The sequence below is a fragment of the Ambystoma mexicanum genome, chromosome 9, assembly GCF_040938575.1.
Source record: "Ambystoma mexicanum isolate Mex_15411 chromosome 9, UKY_AmexF1_1, whole genome shotgun sequence".
NCBI classification, from domain to species: domain Eukaryota; kingdom Metazoa; phylum Chordata; class Amphibia; order Caudata; family Ambystomatidae; genus Ambystoma; species Ambystoma mexicanum.
In genome coordinates, this window is record NC_090931.1 from 808,048,556 (window position 1) to 808,069,876 (window position 21,321).

General features: G+C 48.6%; 1 protein-coding gene across 4 annotated transcripts in view; it reads left to right on the forward strand.

The window, feature by feature from the left end:
• FTCDNL1 (formiminotransferase cyclodeaminase N-terminal like) overlaps positions 1 to 21,321 on the forward strand; it is a 286,417-nt gene that overhangs the window by 166,638 nt on the left and 98,458 nt on the right. For 2 of the 4 annotated variants that reach the window (XM_069615800.1, XM_069615802.1), the window contains one exon: positions 15,484 to 15,696. In XM_069615800.1, the coding sequence (XP_069471901.1) occupies positions 15,484 to 15,696 (213 nt within the window). Of the gene's footprint in view, positions 1 to 15,483; positions 15,697 to 21,321 lie in introns of those variants that run through there. The other 2 variants (XR_011274691.1, XM_069615801.1) reach the window with 2 other exon arrangements.

Genomic DNA, 21,321 nt, shown 5'->3' on the forward strand with positions numbered 1-21,321 from the left:
AGAAGGGAAAAGCTGTAATGCGGCATGGAAAGAGCTCCAGGACGGCCGGGAGTGCTGCCCCTGGCCTTGGGCGCCTGTCCCCAATGTGGGTTCACTGTCCACAAGTAGAGCTGCCATCCCAGGGAACCCCGGCAGGGTCCTTGTCCCACTCCGGAGGGAAAAGCTGTAATGCAGCCCAGATAGAGCTCCAGGAAAGCTGAGGGTGCTGCCCCCGGGCTTGAGTGCCTGTCTCCGATGTGGGTTGACCGCCCCAAAGTCCAGCAGCAATTCCAGGGAGCTCTGGTCGGGTCCCCATCCCTCCCTGGAGGGAAAAGCATAACGCAACCCAGCCGGAGGACCAGGACGGCTGGGGTTGCTGCCCCTGGCCTTTGGCGCCTGTCTCCCTAGTTGGTCGACTATACCCAAGTCCAGCACCGGTCGCAGGGAGACCCGGCATGGTCCCCATCCCTGCCCGGAGCGGAAAGCTGTAATGCAGCACAGCCAGAGCTCCAGGACGGCCGGGGGTGCTGCACACGGCCTTGGGTGCCTGTCTCCAATGTGGGTCCACCATCCACAAGTCCAGTGGTGGTCCCAGGGAGCCCCAGCATGGTCCCATAAAGCTGTAACGCGGCACGGCCTGATCTCCAGAATAGCTGGGGGTGCTGCGCCCAGCCTTTGATGCCTGTCTCCAATGTTGATCCACCATCCACAAGTCCAGTGCTGGTCCCAGGGAGCCCCAGCATGGTCCCGTAAAGCTGTAACGCAGCCCAGCCAGAGCTCTACGACATCCAGGGGTGTTGCCCCCGGCGTTGGGCATCTAGCTCGCATATGGATTGACCCCTAACTCCCCAGCCCACCAGCAGTCATGCGTCTACCCAGTGGGATCCCCGTCCTTCCCTAGAAGGAAAAGTTGTAACGCGGCACAGCCGGAGCTCCAGGACGGCCGGGGCTGCTGCACCCAGCCTTGGGGGGCCTGTCTCCCATATGGGTTGACTGTGCCCAAGTCAAGTGGTGGTCCGAGGGAGCCAAGGCAGGGTTCCCATGCCTCCCCGGAGGGGAATGCTCCAAAGTGGCCAGGCCAGAGATCCAGGACGGCCGGGGGTACTGCGACGGGCAACAGACGAAACAGCCCCCAACCCCAAAATCGTCTCCCTGTTGACTTGGTGCTCCTTACCACTTCCCAATCTTGGCAACATGGGACCAGACCCTCAATTTTGCCCACCCCAGCCCCCAGGGAAGCAGAATGGATCTGCCCCTCCATGGGAGGGATTCCTGAGGGGGCTGGCCCTACAGGTATAGGGCCAGCCCCCCAATTCCCCCAAGGCTGCCTCTGGCAAAATTGCCCTATGTTGTTTTTGCCTTCCTTGAGAACAAATGGGTGAAAAACAGCACTCATTTGCCCCCATCGGGAGTGATTTCCCTAATCTCAGGGGGTGCCAGAAAAGCAAGACTGGCCAAGAGAAGTTATAAAAGTGTGGAAAGCCTTGGGAGCAATCTCCTTTGCTTTAGTGACTCTAAGGTTTGCAATCCAAGTCCTTGGGGGAGAGCTTGTAAGGAGTAAAGTGCTCCTGATACCAGGGGAATGGAGACATTCTCCTGGTTTGTAAATCAGACTCTATTTCATTAGACCAATGGATTAAGCCTGAAAAGAACCCATTATTATTTTGAATCTTCAATAGTGGTGGAAGTTGTGCTATCTGGAGAAGGGGAGGCATTCTCCTGATTTAACCACAAGACTGTAACTATGAGGAATGCCCATTGTTATCTGGAGCTATCAACATTGCTGAAGGTTGGGGATATCAGGAGAAGGGAGACCTTCTCCTTGTCCACTTTGAACGTATGCCTTTGGTCATAAAACTGTGATTGACCCCTATAAAGAACCAGGAGGGGTGGGGCCATCCTCCTGGATAACCTTAGTTGGTTATGTTTTAGTGGTGGGGCTTGAGTAGAAGAGAATTTAGAACAGAGGATGGTTATCTTCTGTTGGACAATCATCCTGATGACGGGCAACCAAGTTTCCTTCGATAGGGAGCACTCCTTTAGAATAGGGGGAATTAGGTTTTCTTTCCTTATTATTTAATATATGTTTGTAGCCAAAATGCCACCCCTTTGTCCGACTCCTTCCTCCAGCGCACCCCACACGTCCACCCAGGGCATGTTCAATCGATCCGGGATAGTCTGATTGTTTAATCGATGCACATCCAGCCATCCCTATTCTTCTTTCGGGGGACCATGATCTGAAAAGCGGATGGGCTCCTGGAGGATCCCTTCCTGCAGGATGTCATGTAGATGACGGTTTTCATCTTCCATGTCTCCTGGGGCCAGATGTAGTCCTCTCTCCCTAAAGGGTATCTCATTGCTCAAATGGATTCAGTGTTTCACTCTGTGAGCTTCACCAATATGCCAGGAGCTGATGGAGAAGACCTCAGCACCCTGGAAAGGCTATTCCTGCAGCTATTCCTTGCCCCTCTCAGAGCAGTGAATGCCCAAAATTGAGGGCCTTCGGGTCCAACGCCTTCATGGGCTGGCAATTGGCATCAAACACTGGCCACAGAAGTGTTCAGATGGAATGACGGGGTTATCTGGCAAGCAAATAGTCTGGTTGGTCACATTGATGATGGGCACCTTGATGGTCATCAGGCCTGCACTGTTCATCACCAGGGTCTACTGTACCAGCAATTCCCCCGGTGAGCTTGCTGAGGTCTGATGCCTCCATCACCTGGCATCTTGGGTGATGCTCCCCACTGAGTTGTACTTTGCCAGGAACCAACACAGTGGTCTGTGCGGGAATAGTTATCTGCCAGCAGCTAGTGATGAGAACCTCTCCATCTTGTGGTGCTTTGGACTTGATATCCCTTTGCATGTATACCTCCTGGCACAGAGGGTTCAGGGAAAATGTGCTGGTATATTGTGGCAGGTGAATTTCCAGCACTGTTTAGCCAGTGCATCGAACAATGAGGGGTTGGTTCTTATCACCACCAGTGATACAGTTTCTTCACTTTGACTGCTGCACAACAGTGCCTGGAGCCAGGGTGTCAATGGGAGGGCTGACTCCAGCTACATCTCGTGGAAGTTGCATTCTGACCGTGATGTACCCCAGTTAGTTGCAGCCGTAGTCTCCCACTCTGAGTAATTTCAGCCTCATCAATGACTGAATTATATTTGTGCAATGTGTTTGCAGTAGATCTGCTCGTATACAATGGTTCTTTTGCGAGCCGCCCCGAGTAGTGCTTGAACTTGTCTTCCAATGGTGGCAACTTCCATGTTGGCTGGCGCTCCTATGAACTTTTTCCGGTAATCCCTATGATATCTGGATGCTGTTATTGGTGGTATGGAGACAAGCTAGTCTGGGTTAATGGTATTGCCCATATTATTTGCCACTAGTGTCACTACTGCCGTGGGCACATCTGATGCTGTAGACTTGTTTTCACTCTGTCCGAGCATAGTACTGGTGAAGTTGTAGGTGCACTATACTGGTGTTACCTATCTTGTCTGAGCTGATGTCTTCAGTGCCTGGAATCTTTGTGCATTTTGTCATAATCTGTTGGGTTGGTGCACATACAGAAGCTGAGGGCCCCATATCCACAGCTAAGGCAGAAATGCCATGACTGGAGCATTCTGGTAAACAGTTGCTGTTCTCTGGTATGCCTGTGCTCTTGAGCACACCAAAAGAGCTGATGTTCCATCTCATGATGGTGGTGTAGATCCTCTTCCACAATCTGGTTGAATTTGTGTTGCCTTAGGTGCCACTAGTCTACCTGATATCTCCCATCGCACTCTTGGACTTGTGGTAAAGTTAAGCAGTGACATACTAAAAGTTGTTAGTTTTTTATTTGCATGATTTCTCAGGGATGACTTCTGATTGAACACTTACAGGGGCGAGGTGAGGTACATAAGTAATAGGGACAGAACTAGGATGAATGGTGTCTTGTATGTATTAAGGCAAAGTGGGGTTCTCGCCGGGTTGGACTTTGGTCTAGTGCAGCACAAAATTATACATTTCCAAACCTGCTCTTGCAAGTCTTTGACCCTCATTTATTATTTATTTATTCGCATTTGTTGAGCGCACAGCAGACCGAAGGCATCGTGGCCCTTGTTACATTTGTGCTTATACTTAGTTACATACAATTCATGTCTGTATATGCTACATTGGACGAGATGGCATATTTACATACATACATTGAAAGGTAGGTATCTGGGAGCACGTAGTTAATTGAAGAGAGCAGTTTTGAGTTTTTTGCGGAAGGAGTAGAGCGATGTTTCGGCTCTGAGATCAGTAAGGGAGGGTATTCCAAAGCTTGGGTGCGAGGTAGGGGAAACCTATTCTCCCTGCCTTGGTCCTGTTGATGCGAGGTATCGTTAGTTGATTGGTGTATCATAGTCTGGTCGGTCTGGTGGATTGAGATCTAGATATGGTGTCAGATAGTACGAGGTGCAGAGAGGTTGATGCATTTGTGTGTGGTTGTGAGAATTTTGAAGGAGATGCGGTCCTTGACTGGGAACCAGTGAGCGGTTTCTCTAGCTTGTGTAACATGGTCTCTTTTCGGTATGCTTGTGTAATATGGTCTCTTTTCGGTATGCTGTGCGGTGTGGGGGGACATAATGAACTAAATGGCCCTAGTACATTTAGGTTATGCATACATACGGGGGAGGGGGGGAACAAAGAGTCCGGTCCAGCAGGGCCCTGAGTTAAGTGCAGAGAGTTTGCCCTGCTCAAGGGCCATAAGCTGAAAGTGCTGTAATGTTGAACAAAGTGCAGCGGCCCGGAGGCAAGTGCAAAAGACTGGCGGGGGAGCCTGGGACCTGTAGGCTCTGGAGGTGAGCCAGGCAATCAGTCGTTAGAAATTGAACAGGGTTAGGGAGGAGAAGGAGGGTGGAGAGAAAGGAAAGGAGGTTAGTAGGTCACTTGATTGCTTTTTAGGAGTCATTAGCTGTAATGACAGATTTCAAGACTTTGAAGGTGTCCATAGCATGCAGACCAGGGCTCCACACTGATCTGCAGGCTGACCATGACACTAAGACGCAGAATGTGCTTGGTGCTTCTCCCATCTTGTTCTTCAAGACTTTGTTTGCTCATTCCTTGGTAGGTAAGAATTGCTTTTGGGTTCACTGCGACTCGCAGGGTCACACACGATTTGTATCCATTTGATAGCCTATGTGTGACTCGATCCCCAGCTCACTATTACCTCTTACAAGGCTTTTTGGGAATTCTAGCCCTGCAGATTTGACTGCTGAAATGGGACCCCTACTGGGACAGTGCCATGTCCGGGGATGGGGTGAGAGCAAGCATATCGATAATGAACAGAATTTAGCTGTGACCCGTGAAGTGTTGCATGTGGCCACTAACATCAACTGGTTTGTCCGCTACTGCAGACATGACTTGCAACAGTTCACTAAAAGACTGATTTCAAAAGAACACTCTGTACTCGCACAGGGCGGTCTTTCTAAATCAAACTGTCATGCCCATGCCGCACATGGGAGGCAGGGTCAGGGGTGAAACCCCCCGCCCCCACACCCATCGATAATGAAAAGAAAAAAAAACTAATTTTAAAGGTCTCAAGAGAAAAAGACCTTTACAATGCTGTTCGGGCATTGTAAATCTGTCTTTTTATCTTGACCTTTTAAAATTGGGTTTTTTCATATAGAACCAGCACTGAGATAGTGAAAATCATAGTGATCCTTTATTTTTTTTATTTTTTTATATGTATTTGGTTCATTTACAAAAATACAATTTCGTAGAACCTTTACAAAAGTTAAAAGCTACGTACAATAGAAAAAACACATATTCACATTTAAGTATTCGCACATACTATACATAAACATTCAATCAGAATCATAAATTCATTTATATTTAAAATTTGAGCAACTCCTTTTCAATGTATTTGCACAGGCTGACAAGTTCAAATATCAAAGGTCTATGCATCCCTTGCATCATGCGTGCCCATAAAGAATGCATGCAATCCTCATATTCCACGTTGACAAATTTCACGAGTCGGTTGGTCCTCATATTCTTAAAATGTGGACATTCCAAAATAAGGTGTTTCATGGACTCCACCGGCTCATTACATAAAGGAAAGCGACAATTTGATGCCTTCGTCTCACCAAAGTTAGCCCAATTAGCGGTTCTCTCTCTGGTGTGAAATAAATTAAACCTATATCTCATATATACCTGTCGCGCATGATTGCATGGAAACATAGTTACATGTGAAAACCTGGGCATACGTTGTTTAAGAAAGGCACCATACTATTTTTACATTTTATATGCTAATATACTTTCGATAGTGCCTTTCCAGTCTTGTTCAAATAACTTCTTTTTTGCGAACGCAGGGCGATAATATACATCCTCTGTCGTAATACCTATAGATTGTATCAGATTTTGCATATTGGACTGATATCTTTTGAACGACATAGGAGTAGGAGTGTCCAATAGCCCATTCAAGTCGGCGTATAAAGAGTTTTTAGGGGGAAAACATATCTTTGCATAGCCAGAAAGTTGACGCCATTTCCAACGTGAGGATAGTGCAATCAGCCCTAGTTCATGTCGTAACACTGCATTAGGTAAGCACATTGGCAAGTGCATGGCAGATTTTATCAAGGTTCCCTGAATCGGGTCTAAGATTCCTGTAATATCATTGAGGCACATATCGATGGAATACAATATGACAGTTTCAATTTTTAAAGTTAGGAAGTCTATCATCGGTACCAATGAGAATTTGCAGTATTTTGAATATATCAGTTTCAATTGTGATAATAATGGGCGCGATTTATATTTGACTAAATCCGTCCAATATTTAATTGAGTTGTAAGGAGATAATTCATAGCCCAAATATATCGCGCTAGAGGAACAGTAAATTTTGGTCTGCATAATTTCCCAGTGATATCTTTTACTATTATTCTTCACCCCAAACTTTAAAATAACTTTTTGCAGGGTTAGGCGTTAGGTTATGTGCAACAGCAAATTGCTGAAAAAGCTGTAACTTGTTTTGCAGCCCAGCCGGAGTAGGATCAAAAATAATAATGTAATCTGCAAATGCAACCCACTTCAGCCGCATTTGGCCTATTTTCACAGAGAACAGATTATTAAGATCAAAATGTTTGTCCAGATCAGCAATATACAGATTGAAAAAAGTTGCTGCTAAATTACATCCCTGCTTAAGCCCTATAAACGTGTTAATCTGGTCAGTCGTTCTACCATCGGTAGAAATTCTTATTTTATATGAAGTATTGGTATGTAGCTGAATGAACCAGTAAAGTAGGGTTAAAGGTATTCCCATGGCCCTCAATTTATTCCACAGAAGGTTTCGCACCACATTATCAAATGCTGCTGTCATGTCTACCATAGCCATATACAACGGTTGTGCGTTTTTTCCTCTTTTGTTTGCAATAAGATGGGACACTACAGTAGCATTCAATGAGGTGTTCATTCCCTTTCTAAAACCAGTTTTTTTTTTTTTTTAAACTTTTGTTTATTCATTCAGCTTGGTAACACAGATACAGGTGAATAACAATAGAGCCTTCAGAAGCAAAACAGGGCAATCGGCACATTAACATGCAATACATATCAATGGAATACATAAAGGAAAGGGTATCGACATATGCACCTGGCGGGCCCATAGAAGGTCGAAACGAAGGTAAATAAAAGATAGCTCAGGGGCCCCCTGAGGCTGGGTTAGGAGAGGGAGCTGGGGATACGGAATCTGAGTCGGTGTCAGTGGAGGACATGAACGAGCGGAACTTCTGCCATATATCTCTAGGCCTGGAGCAGGCGGGTTGTTGAACCGCCCAGGATTCTTCAGTGTCGGAGGCCCACGTAACTGCTCTGAGCCAATGCGCGTGGGTGGGGGGGTAGGCCGTAACCAGCAAAGTAGAATTGTACGCACCGCTAGTAGCATACAGAGACCAGCCAGTTTCCTGGAGTCGCGGTGGAGTTCAGGGAAATCATGAAATAGGCATTTCATTGGAGATGGAGGGAAGGGGGATTCGAGGATGGTCGATGTAGTGGAGCACACTGAGGTCCAGAATTGGGTGAGTCGAGGACATGACCAGATCATGTGGATGTAATCAGCATCCTCATAGCTGCATCTAGGGCACCTGGGGGAGGAGTCGCTAGAGATGCGATGTAGCCTGGTCGGGGTGTAGTGGTACCTGTGGATCACCTTAAATTGGATCAATTTGAACCGGGAGTTGAAGGACACCCCGTGGATCCGTGCACACATGTGGGACCAACGTTCATCGGTTATCTCGAGGCCGAGATCTGTCTCCCAGGAGCGCCTTAGTTTGGGGAATGTAGGGGGTGTCCTGGTTTGAAGTAAGGTGTATAGTCTGGAGATTTTGCCCCTCATTGGGTCAGGTGAGGAAAGTTCGGTGATTGCAGGTTCATCAGGTGGCAGTGTTGGGAAGTCTGTGTACTTGTGCTTGAGTACTCTACGTAGGGATGAATACTGAAGCCAGACGGAAGGTTTCCGTCTAAGGGGGGCCGGGAGGTCAGGCCATTCTATAAAATTACCTTGTTCAAATATATCGCGCAGCAGTTCATAACCCGCCTCGGCCCATGTGCGAACCACGGAGGGAGGGACTCGTGGGACCCCAGGGAGGAAATTCCAAATTGGAAAGTTACCGTGAAAAGGGTGGGTGATGCCCAATATTTGCCAAGATTTGGACAAGGCCAAGGATGTGCATGTCGCTGGGTCCAGTGAGTCTGATACCGCCGGGATTGGCATGATCACCAGAGATCGGATGTCGCGATCGCTGACTGACAGCCTTTCCAGTCTAACGTGGGGTGGGGGGTCCGATATGTTGAACCAGTGTGCAGTATGTTGGAGTTGAGCCGCCAGCCAGTACTTGAAGTCTGGTGCCCCAAAGCCACCAGCTTCCATTGGGGCAGAGAGGGTCTTAAGCTTAAGGCGGACCGCACCGGAATGTCAGAGGAAGGAATTAAGAGAGCGTGTCAATGTCTGAAAGAATTCAACTCCCGGCCACAGCGGAATATTAGCAAATCTGTATAGGAGTTGGGGAAGTACCACCATCTTCAGTTCCCCTATCCTGCCTGCAAGTGAGATCGGAAGTTTGTTCCAGCCCTGTATTTTTATCATAAGGTTTGTGAGGTATGACTGAAAATTATCTTCCAAGACCCGTTCAGTATGACGTGACACTATTACGCCCAGGTAAGTGAATCTAGATTGGGCCCATGCGAATCCCATGGCATCGGGAGGGGGGAGCGTGCTGGGTGTGAGCGGAAAAAGGGTTGATTTAGAGCAGTTCACTGTAAGACCAGAGATCCGTCCGAAGAGAGCGACGTCTGCAAGTATTGGGGCTAGATTAGTTTCGGGGGAGCGGATATAGAGAAGAGCATCATCAGCATATAGAGAGACTATATCTGAGCAACCGGCAGTACGTAGACCCCTATGCGCATGGTTCTGGCGAAGCATGTCCGCAAACGGCTCCATTGCCACAGCGAAGATTAAGGGCGAAAAGGGACAGCCTTGTCTGGTGCCCCTAGCTATTTGGAATAGGGGGGAGCAGCGGTCCTCAGTGCGAACTCTGGCGACGGGGTTGGAGTAAAGTAGCCTGATCCAGGATACAAAGGTGGGACCAAATTTGCATCTATCGAGTACCCGCCAAAGGTAGTTCCACGAGACGGAGTCAAAAGCTTTTTGCATGTCTAGGGTCGCGGCCACCGCGTGTACGCCAGGGTTCACTCTGCTTATAATGTTGAAAAGACGTCTCAGATTTAGGGAGGTGGAGCGGCCCGGGATGAACCCAGCTTGGTCAGGGTGGATGATATGTGGCATGTAAGGGACCAGTCGTAGAGCGAGTAATTTTGCGAAAATGTTAACGTCACAATTGATCAGTGAGAGCGGGCGGTAAGAGCCGCATTGAGTGGGGGATTTATTAGGTTTTAGTAGGACTGTTATGGTGGCTTCGCGGAGTGAAGGGGGGAACTGGCCCGCCTCCAACGATTCCTCCCAAAGAGCCACCATGCGGGGGAGCAGGAGTGATTTGAAATGTTTATAAAACTCGACAGGGATACCATCTGAACCTGGGGCCTTACCCGAGGATAGAGAGTCTATAGCATCCGAGAACTCCTCAGGGGTGAATGGATTCTCGAGGGATCCGATGGTGTCGGGAGAGAGGACCGAGAGTGGGAGTCCATTCAGGTAAGCATCGATCTCTGCATCGGTGGCACTGTCAGAGTGTGCATATAGGGATTGGTAGAAGGAAAGGAATTCCGCATTGATATCTCCAGGGGAGGTGGCCATGGATCCATCGGGTCTCTGGATTCCGGGAATGGGTGGGGAGCCAAACTCATGGCGGAGGAGTCTAGCTAGGAGACGGCCAGGGCGCTCGCCCTCACCATACCTCCTCGCCCGCCCGGGATTATCAAGAAACTTCAGCTCGCGGTCTGCAAGGGCGCGGAAGGTGTCCAATTCAGTGCCGATTAACGCGAGGGTTACAGGGGTTGGATCTAGGGAATACTGAGCTTCCAGTGAAGATAACGTGGCCTCGCTCTCGGCGATCTCCCTGCGAATAGATTTGAGGATACCATTTTCCTTGGAGAGGGCAATGCCTCTGATGTAGACCTTAAAGGATTCCCAGAGGGTGGCCTGCGAGGACACGGAGTTGGTATTGATCTCAAAAAACTCCTCGATCGCCGACTCCATCTCAGAGCTAAATACCGAATCGAGTAGAGAATGCGGCTTCATTTTCCAGTATCTGGATCGATCCCGATCCGGGCCCCAGCATAGTGTAATGGTTACAGGGGAGTGATCGGATAGGGTCCTGGGGAGGATTGTCATGCCAGATACACTCCTTATTAGCCCGTCAGACACCAGCCATCTGTCAATCCGAGAGAAGGAGTCGTGAACCGTAGAGTAGAAGGAATAAGAGCGGGAAACAGGGTAGAGAAGCCTCCATGCGTCAAATAAGGACAAGCGGGGAAGAGAGGAGAGTGTAGTGTAAGCCGCTCTGGAGAGTTGACGGGGTCTGGAACCAGATCTGTCCAGATCCACGTCGAATATTGTGTTGAAATCGCCTCCCCAGAGAATCGGTATCAGAGGGAAGCCATCTAAGAGAGTTATAAGATCAGAATAGAATCCGGGATCATCAATATTGGGGCCGTATATATTCAACAGGACTACTTCCTTATTCTGTAGGATACCATGGAGTAGAACGTATCTGCCCAGGGGGTCGATAATCGTGGCGATGGGGTTGTATCTGAGACTTCTGTGAATAAGGGTCATAACCCCGCGGCTCTGGGTAGAATAGGTGGTAAAGTACCTTTGGGGACCCCATGTTTTAGCAAATTTTTCGCAGTATTCTATGCATGCATGTGTCTCCTGAAGGAAGAGGATTTTAGTCCCATGTCGCTCGGCTTGAAATTGTAGTAACCTCATTTTCTTATAATTACCCAATCCCCGTACGTTCCAGCTCATAAATGTCAGGGTTTCCTCACTCGACCCTCCAGGGATAGTCATAGAGAAATACGGGTGGGTGGAAATGTGCTCCCCATGGACGGTGCTCAATGCGGATCAATTTAAAACGCCGACGGGGCCATGATGCTTCGGGCTCTGCCCTTTCTGCGAATACCAAGCTGCTTTTAACATTTAACCCCGATCCCCCCTCCCCCTCCCACATCCCTCCCCCAAACGAAGGGATGAACAACCCACACCCAAACAACCAGAACAAGCACGATGGCATCAACGCCTGGGGGGCCTGTGTACCGGCCTGGCGGCGATGCTCCGAACCATAAGGCAATTTTAGGATAAACATAGTGCCCACTAATATTCCCCGTTCCCACCCAGGGGAGGGTCCATGGGTGACGGTGGGGGGAATGGACAGCAGGTGGTGAAACAAGAGAACTGGAATGAAAAAGTATGTATAACCGATCCACTGGACCGAGAATCGTATTAACTCAACTACGAGAACTGAGAGAAAATCCTAAGGAGAGGTGAACAAGGGGGAGAAAAGCATTTGACGGGCATCCAGAGCCTATCAGGGAGGGGGGTGGGCCGAGCAGGAGATTGCCCAGCGACCCGGCCATATTGTGATAGGCCAGTGAAACTGGAGGCAACAATCACAGTGAGAAACAACAACAGTGATACCAACATTTTTGTCAAAAATGTGAACGAGGCAGTACACAGGAGACTCATCAGGTAATAGCGGAATGACGAAAATTCAGCCAAGAATTAAGGCAGGATTAAACGGTGTCAATTCAACAATTAGGGCGATCCGTTGCGGGCCAGTGTCGGTGACTGTCACGGGAACATTTCAGCCGGGAAAGCGTTCATCAATGAACCTGGATGCCTCCTCGGGCAGCGTGAAAAAGTAAACTCGGTTTGTGTGTTCGATACGCAGTTTAGCGGGGTATAACATTGCATATTTAACCTGGAGGTCGCGCAGCCTCTTCTTCACTGCCAGGAAGGTTTTTCGCTCACGTTGAACTGCCACAGAGAAGTCTGGATATAGGTGGATCCTGGCTGCGCCTAGACGAAGGTCCCCCTTGGCCCTCGCCGCCCTGAGGAGTGCATCGCGGTCGCGAAAGTTTAAGACCCTGGCTATGATCGGGCGTGGGGGTGCTCCAGGTTTGGGTTTTGCCATAAGTGAGCGGTGGGCCCTCTCGATCGCGAACTGCGGGGAAAGTTTAGGGGAGTCAAGGAGTTGGAGTAGCATGCCTTCCACGTAGTCTTCCATGGGTTCATGTATATCATCCTCTGGCACCCCGATTATGCGGAGGTTGTTGCGCCTCGAGCGGGATTCGAGGTCCTCGTTCTTCTTCTCTACCTCCGTAACGCGGGCAGATAGCGTGGAGACCTCCGCACGGAGGGAACCCAGACCGTCCTCGGCGGTGCCCACTCGTGTCTCGATCTCGGCAACACGACTATCAGTCCTCTCCATGTGTGCTTTGATGGATGAAATCGTGCCGTTCATGTCATCGAGTTTACTATGAATTGTGGTGAACCCCTCTTGGATAAACTCCATCATCTTCTGGGAGTCGGATGGTTCCAGTACCGGTGAGGGGGAAGGTTCCAGTGATGACGCCTCAGCTCCGGGGGTCCCCGAGGGTTTCGTGAAAATATTGATCGAGGATTGTTTCTTGCCGGTTCGTGTTGACATGTTGCCGGTAGGGGGGAAACTTAAGTACAGAAGAGAGAGGGCAGGGCCACAACGGGAGACGCCAGGATCGTCAGGGAGACGTGTGAACGGGAGGCCCGAGCAGAGCACCAGGAAGGAAGGGGTATGGCGTCTCCGATGGGGGGCCCCGCCGGGGCACGAGGGAGCCGATGATCTCCGGGCGGACCCGAACACCTCACCGGAAAGTCTGTAGGGGTGGTCAGGGTCCGCGTGGTATTGAACAGTAGTAGAGGCAGTAGTAGCCGGAGTCGCGGGTGTTAATGTGGTGTAGGAGACCACCACAATACAATGCAGTGAGGCGGGTGGTGCACGGTGCAGATCACTGAAGGCGAGTGAAGGGCCCCCAGAACCCCCTTGGAGATTAGGCCCACCAGTCGGGAGGTTCGGTGGGAAACCGTTGATGATGTCTCCGTGTAGATAAGCGTGCCGCGTACCACCTCCTGAAGGCTTGAGGGGGGGTTGGTGGCTGGGGGAGAAACCACTGGAGAGGAATGCCACTGTGAGAGGCAGTAAGGCGGTCAGTGGAAGGAGGGAATCAAGGGCAACTAGGGCCCAGGAGCAGTGGCACTTGGAACGTTGGTGGTTGGTGACCACAGCGCACTCCGGTGCGGGAGGAAAAGCAGCCGAAAGGGGCTTGGCAAGGGTAAACTCCACGGAGTGTCTCAGAGATAGATTATCAGGTCGGCGAGATCTGTCTCCGCAGGCCACGGATCCGGGAAGAAACGTTTATGGTGCGGCACAGTTGAAATGGAGCGGGCCCGGGGTGCACTCACCTCGTGCCAGGGGGCACGAGAGATACCCGTGGCCCCTGAGGTATAAGAGTCGTGGGGCCGGGGGAAGGGGGCAACTCACCGCCCGGAGCAGGAACACCAGAGTCCAAATGGTGTGCAGCACGCCCCCCAGGATGAGGCAGCGGAGCGAAGCGCTCTGGAGTCCGGAGTAGGGGGGCACCTTGGTGTAGAGGATGAGGCCAGCGGTGCCCGTAGCCGGCGGGGGGGAGCGACCGCACAGAGCAATCAGAGCGCCCAGCCCCCACAGTAGGCCGCAAGCCGCTTGTCACCGGTGCGGTCCCCCGAAGTCAGGAGCGGGGCCGGGGGAGCACCCGCCTCCGCCCAGCCCACGATGGAAGTACGGCAGCATGCCGTCCAGGATGGGGCAGCGGAGTGCTCTGGAGTCCGGACCAGGTGTCCACAGGATTCAGAAAACCGGGCCAGCCGCCCTCGTAGCAAGTGGGGGAGGGCGAGCGCGCAACCGAGTGAAGCGCCCCTCCCCCTCAGCAGGCCTCAAGCCGCGGGACTCCAGCGCGATCCCATGGATCCGAGTGCGGGGTCAGGGAGGCACCCGCTCCCGCTCAGCCCACGGCGGGTCGTATCTCCGCAGCAGGAGCGGCACCGTGGGCGGCGGTTGGACTGCGGGTGCCCGGACTCCCCAGCAGCCCCTCTGGAGTGTCGGATGGTCGTGGTGCAGGGGCAGACAGGAGAATTCCGACGAGAAGGTGCCTCACAGAACGGAGCCGAAAATCAGGCGGCCATCTTCGCTGAGCGCAACAGCGCCCCCCCCTAAAACCAGTTTGAAATTTTGAAAGAAGGTTATTTTCTTCAATAAACTTTTCTAAGTCATGCAACAAAAGTATGGCAAACAATTTCGCATCGGTATCGATCAATGAAATTGGTCTGTAGTTCTGAGGAAGCAAAGGATCGCCCTTTTTAAATAAGGGGACAATGTTGGCCCGCGTCCAAGAGCAGGGAATTTTACCTGAGCTAATTATTGCGTCAAATTTGGTTTTCAAAATTCCCGCGCAGAACTCCGGGTCAGTTTTGTATAAACAGGGAGGTAGATCATCTGGGCCGGCTGATTTGGAGTACGAAATTTTTGATATGGCCCATTTAAGATCCTCCCTTGTCCATTTAAAAGTCCATTTATAGTGATCCTTTAAGTAGAAGCACCTACTTCATGGCCAATCCACGTTGGAGGCAGTGGTGGAGCGGTGATCAGTAGGAGTGAGATGTGTAGGGAAGGTTTTGGCGTGTGGAGCATTTCAAATGGTGTGGGGGGCAGTATGAGGTGTCATTTGTGCTGTAGGGTAAGGATAGGTTTGTGTACATTTCATCTTCAGTCCATCACTGACCTCTCTGAGACTGTCAACTAGGTCTCAGTCACGCAAGATAGTAAGTGTTTTCAAGGAATCTGCCAGCTCCAGTAAGCTGAAGTGTAGTAGTGCCTTGAACTTACTAAAGGCTTACATTAGCTAAATATCAGTGCCTCATTGGTTGAAATGACCCTAAACCTATGTTTACAAGTCGTACATGTTGCACATGCTTCAATGTCATCTACTACATGCTTCAATGTCATCTACTAAAAGTGGAGTGTCAGCTTTTGTCTTTGGTCTTCCAGGGATATCGCAGGACTTGGCCGCCCTGGTTCCAGGATGCAGTTTCTTTCTGTTTGGGAAGGCTGACGAGCCAGAAGAGCGAGGTCTGGCTCAGAAACGAAAGGACCTTGGATGGTTTAGGAAGGATACAGTTGATGTGGAGGCAATAAGGCCCGACGTGGGAGGAGGTCCATCAAGACGATATGGCCTGACAGGTTGGCCAATAATAATGATAATCACTGAACATATTTTGTTGTGCTTAGCTTTAAGTTTGTGCTCCAAATGATGTGTGGTTGAGTGTGCACATTTGTATAGCACCATAACAAACCAAGTTATCTGTAAGTGCTCAACTTTCATTTGCTGCTGGCCTGGAAGAGTAAAATAAAAAGCAAAGATTATGAGGGAACATTGAGGGGTGAAACATGTATTTAAGGAGCTGGGCTCTCCTGGGCAATAACATCCCAGAGACCAAGGAGGGCTTCGAACGAAGTCTCTGGATCTGTTTTTTAAATTTTATTTTAGTTTATTTATGACATTTATGTAATGCCCAGGCCCGCAGGTATCACAGCATTTATACAGTAAAAATAATACAGGTATGTGACAAACGGTGTTAGACAGGGTTAGTCGTATTTGTTGTTAAATAACCAAGTTTTGACATGCTTCCTGAAAATTGTATACAAGTGTTCATTTCTGATGTCAGGGGGAAGGAAGTTCCAGAGGTAAGGAGCCGTAACAAGGAAGCTAGCGCCTCGCACTCTTTTGCAACTGAGTATGGGGGTGTGGAAAGACTGGTGGAAGATCGTAGGTGGTGGACATGGCGTTTCAGGACTACGCAGTCATTGAGGTAGAGTGGGTGCTCTTTGTTTATACATGTGTGAGAAGGACAAGATCTTAAATTCAGTGCAGGTTTTGATGGGAAGCCAGTGTACATTACGTCTGGTGGCCGAGATATAACCAGAGTGCTTGAGTCCCGCGGCTGCATGGAGAGCTTTGTTTTGTAAGAGTTGTGAAGGAGTGTGAGAGCCCCTCTATTGAGAACGAACATGGGTCAAATGCCGTGTTCTATGTGATTTCTTCCACTCAGGAGGGTCTACAACCACGTTTTAGCTCACTGCCCATTCCCAAGCTAGTCGGAATGCGGGCTTGTACTAGAGAATACAGCCCTCGTACTGAGCTTCCTGATTGGCTAGCGCCCTTTTCCAGAGTACTAATTAAGTAATAACCACCCGTTCCATGGGTTTGAACTGGTGGTAACGGCCTGCGCCCAGAGTTAAAGGCCAGAGGGTCCCCGTTACCACCTGTTACAGCCCGTGGAACGGTTGGTTATCGCTTTTAGCACCCCAGGTTGCCAATCCGGTAACCCAGGGTGCTGAGATCAATGTTTGTTGCCTCGCGGCTTCCCGTTCATTCATACAGCAAACTGACTCAAGATGCCTGCCACACAGCTGGAAGACGACAGGGCTCCAAGCTGAGCCCCTCTTCCATTTCCATGGCAGCCAGAAGGAAGACGCAGCGGCACCCGCAGCGGGGCGCCGCCGCCGCTGCTGACGAAATCGGGTGTGTGAGGCTGGGGTTGGGAGGCATAAGAAAATCGAAAGGAAGGGAGGGTGGGGGAAAATGGTGGGGTGGGGGAAGCAGCCGTCGGGTTGTTTGGTATGCAGGCTTGTATCGGTAGATTCAGCCCACAATCCGAGCAACCTGATTGGTTGCTCCACTCGCCCTATTGATAATGTCAGAGAAGGTAAAGTTAAGTCTGGAGTTTGTTACATGCCTGCCTGTGCTCCCTAAATTGAAAATTCCTAGTCACCACTTTTGACATGTTTAACTGAAGGTATTTTCAGCAGCTTTTTCTTGGTTGATTGAAGTAGTCTCACAGATTTCTGAGAGGCATGTAGGTGCTTTGTGTTCTGGCATTTAAAGACTCTTGTGGCATTTGAAAAATGGTTTTGTTTACATGAAGTCTGTCGCGATTCCTTCTAGCCTCGTATATGTCATCTATTATTAACATCACATGGCTGAATGTATGGTGGCGGTTGGAATTGTCTGACGTTTTGAAAATAGGCACGTAGAGATGCTTCCACAGAGGGCTGTTATTAATCTGTGCGTTAATATCTGTTGCCACCATTATCTGACATTTTTTTCTTGGGAATGAAAGGGTGTATCCTTCTCATCTTTCAGCTGTTAAAGAAACAGTTCTTTACCTCCCTGCTTTACCTGTATGTCAAGAGGCACTTAATCTTTTCATCTCCCCAAAATTATTACCTGTCTTTTGATCTGTCTCAACTTGTTTCTAACTATTCTGCATTAATGCCTTCTTTTTGTCTAGAGAGTTTGTTAATGTCTTGTTTGCATCTTTCTCTCCCAATGCGGACAGATAGAGCTGTGTCATAAGTGTAGGGTTGAAGGTCGTCTTTTTTGTATAATAAGATGGATAAGCAGGGTCATGGGGGACAGGGAAGACTCTTGAGGAAATTAGCACCACTTTTGTTCTATGCTGCAAATTTCACACCCATTTCACAACATTGGAGGGGCCTTCATTGTTTGCCGGTACAACAGAGAATTATTTTTAAAATCTGTAAGGCCTAATTCACTGAAGCGTTTTATAATGGCACACCCACATTGGAAAACGCTCAATGAATCAGGGCCTTTGTCTTGTTTTGAGATGTCTAAAATGAGTTGCTCCGACAACTTGCAGCACAACCTTTATTCTGCCACCCAGCACGCACAAACTGATCAACAGCTTTACCTACTTCCATTTTGTTCAGATGCGACAAGCATTTCTCACACCTGGGTCCCCACTCTGTGCAATTCACTTTCCATTGATCTTAGAACGAAGGACTCCTTCCTGTCATTTAGAAAAACAATCTAAACAATAACCGATTTTACCTTCAATCACTAAATAGTGCTGCAAATTCCCACAAAATCACTGCTGAGATGTAGTTCAGTCTGCCCGGTTTCTCCCCTCAAGGAGGATGTGCTCTTGACAAAAACATTTGAAATTAAAAACTCAAAATCACTTGTAGTTATCTAATTCTGCCAATTTTTCTGGCTCTGCGAGGAAAGACTAAATCTATGCGAGTGCTGTTCCCCTTACTCTTTCTGTAGATGTCAAGCAGAGGACAATGGGTGCTCATGGTCCACAGTATCAACAACATGGCTTGATCTAGCAAGAACACAAGTGTCCTTAACAATGTCTTGCTTTAGCTTAAACGAAGGCAGCATTCATCCCACGCTTGATCTTGAAACCCGATTTTCGGGGTTGAACTATCTTATTGTTGTCCAGATGTTCTTGGGTCAACTAATGGACACATGTCCACTACCTATCATACTCTGCGACTACCTGCGTTCAGACTCAAATTAAGTGGGTTTTTATAGTATGGACAAGAAGCTATTTATTTCAACCATCTTATCTTATGTTAGATTACACTGAATTTGTTAAGTATACTGTCTGCCATTTCAATGGATTTTTAGTACCATAGGGCAGTTGCACAAAACACAGATGATTGTATGATTGGGGCCCAAGAAAGGTTACCCTGCTCAACTAGTAGCCATTCTGGACTTCTGGAATGAGGTTCATGGAGGCTGAAGTAGTCTTAGATAGCCTCTTTAATCTGAAGGTCAAAAACATGTCAACCGTTTTCGCTCTTGTGATCTTTCTTCCTTTGCTGCCAGGATCCCTCCCACCCCCACAAGAGGTTACACTGGGAACTCTGGGCAGACACTTGTGGATTACAATCAGAAATCTCAAACAATTTAATTGCTTCCCTTGTGTTTGCAATTTTGTCCAAAAGCAATTGCCCCACTGTATGACAACCATTCCATGGATATTTTTGGATTGATACTTTAGCAGTCTGCCGCGAATAATTAATATATTGATTAAAAACAGACCCATTTCGGGTTTGAAACGGCAGATGATAACTTTGATCCCATATTTTTCAAGTGAGATGATATGCCCCATTATTAGCTGGATGCTTCAGGGCAATGTATTGTATTCGCTCCCTTATCAGCTGTGGAACTAGGAGGCCACAATGAATTCCATTCCTGGCTTCCCCACTTGATCAAAATCTGTGTTCCTATGCATATCCTATTGTCTCCCTGTGCTGCACTTCCTTTTTTCTCCCAATTTGTGGTAGTGCTTCGAAATCAATCCAAGTATTATACACTATGCAAAATACTGTCCTCCTTCTTTATGTCTGTATTGTGCTTCAGGAGTATTGAGCGGTGTCATTTTGGCTCTCATCTGGAGACATCTGGAAGGTGCTCTAAGCCGGGAAGTTGCATTTTATTTTCACTTACTGTCACCACTGCTTTATTTCCTGGTGGGCTTCCTTGCCATTGTTTTGTCTATCTCCATTTCTGTTCCTTTTTTGCCCTAGACATGCGTCGGCCACAACTCCTAAACCCCACAATCAGTACCAGCCTTCCCTGTCATTAGTGCCGCATACGACACACATGTGGTCCTTGTGTTTAGGGAAATATATTTCAGATGCCTATGAACCGCACTTGTTTTTCGTTTTTCCACTGCTGCTTAAACTGGCTTGGCTACTTCGCTCTGCCAGCCGTGAAACCTTGAGGTCAGGGTGGCAGCATCTGACTCATCCGCCTCAAAGTTTAGGATAAAATATGTGTTTTAGGAACACACAGAATCGACATTTCTCTGCAATCTTTTTGTGTGGTTTGCGTTTTTCCTCCATTTCCCGCTCATGGGTTCCGTGCTATATTGCAGTAACCAGTGCATGTTCCTTGGCACCTCCACTGCCTGGTTTGCAGATGATAGCCCGGCATGTCATCTCCCTTTTCGTACCAGTGGTAGTCACACATGTGAATCCCCCACCCCCTTTGGCATCCTAGCATACTCCACGGTCACAATTGTGCTCTTGCAGTTCATCATGCGTTCTGGTTCGAAGTACCTGCTGGGCTGTCCCTGAAGTGTAAGTCTGGAGCTACTGCTAGTAGCGGTTCACATTCATCTTGGCTCCTTTGAAAAGATGAATCTGATGCTCAATATAGGTACACCAATCACTGCGCCAGGCCTTCACAGATATTAGTCTGGATAATCTGCGGTTTTAGGCGTTGTCCAGTGATGGTACTATATTTTTTGCTCCAGAGCAAGCGCAGTGCCCGGTGCGTAGGACTGGGAGCAACTAGTAGTAAAGAAAACACACTTGTATTTATTTGTTATGCAAGGGGCATTCGAAAGTATATTTAAAACATACATATTGCAATAAGAGAATTGTTGCTGCTATTGTCAGAAAGTGGAAATACATTATTTCTAGGTATTCCCAAGTGAAAGAACTAGTTCAGGTATTGCCAGCGTAAGGAGACCATATGCTCCTTTATCCTCCACAAGTCCCTTGTTTGTGACGATCCACTCATTGATTTTCATCCTGAATGGTAATGAAGCAGAATTGCTGTGGGTATTGCATTCCCTCAGCCCAGTCCTAGCACCTCAAGCTCTACTATTTATTATATAGCCGAGTGGGGTGCACAAAGAGGCTGAGCAGATTTCTGAGGTTAAAACAGATTTTGTTTACCACACAAAGGTCCTCTTCTGGGACAGAAAAAACAAAAAAGGGTCAGGTGTTAGTTTGAACAGCGTCAGGGTTGCCATATAAAGTCTTCAAGGTTCGAAGTACTTCCCTGTCACTCTGCTTTAAGGTCACTCTTCTTCCTGGGTGTTTCTGATGTGGATGGGATTCAATCAAATTCGATGCACCTTTTATTTTCAGTCTCCTCAATGAGTTGTAGGCAGAAGTAGAGTTTCTCTTTAGTGTCGAAAACAGACCCAGCTGGGTTGGACTTCCCCAGTTATCACAAGCGGCTTCATAGGGCTATGACAC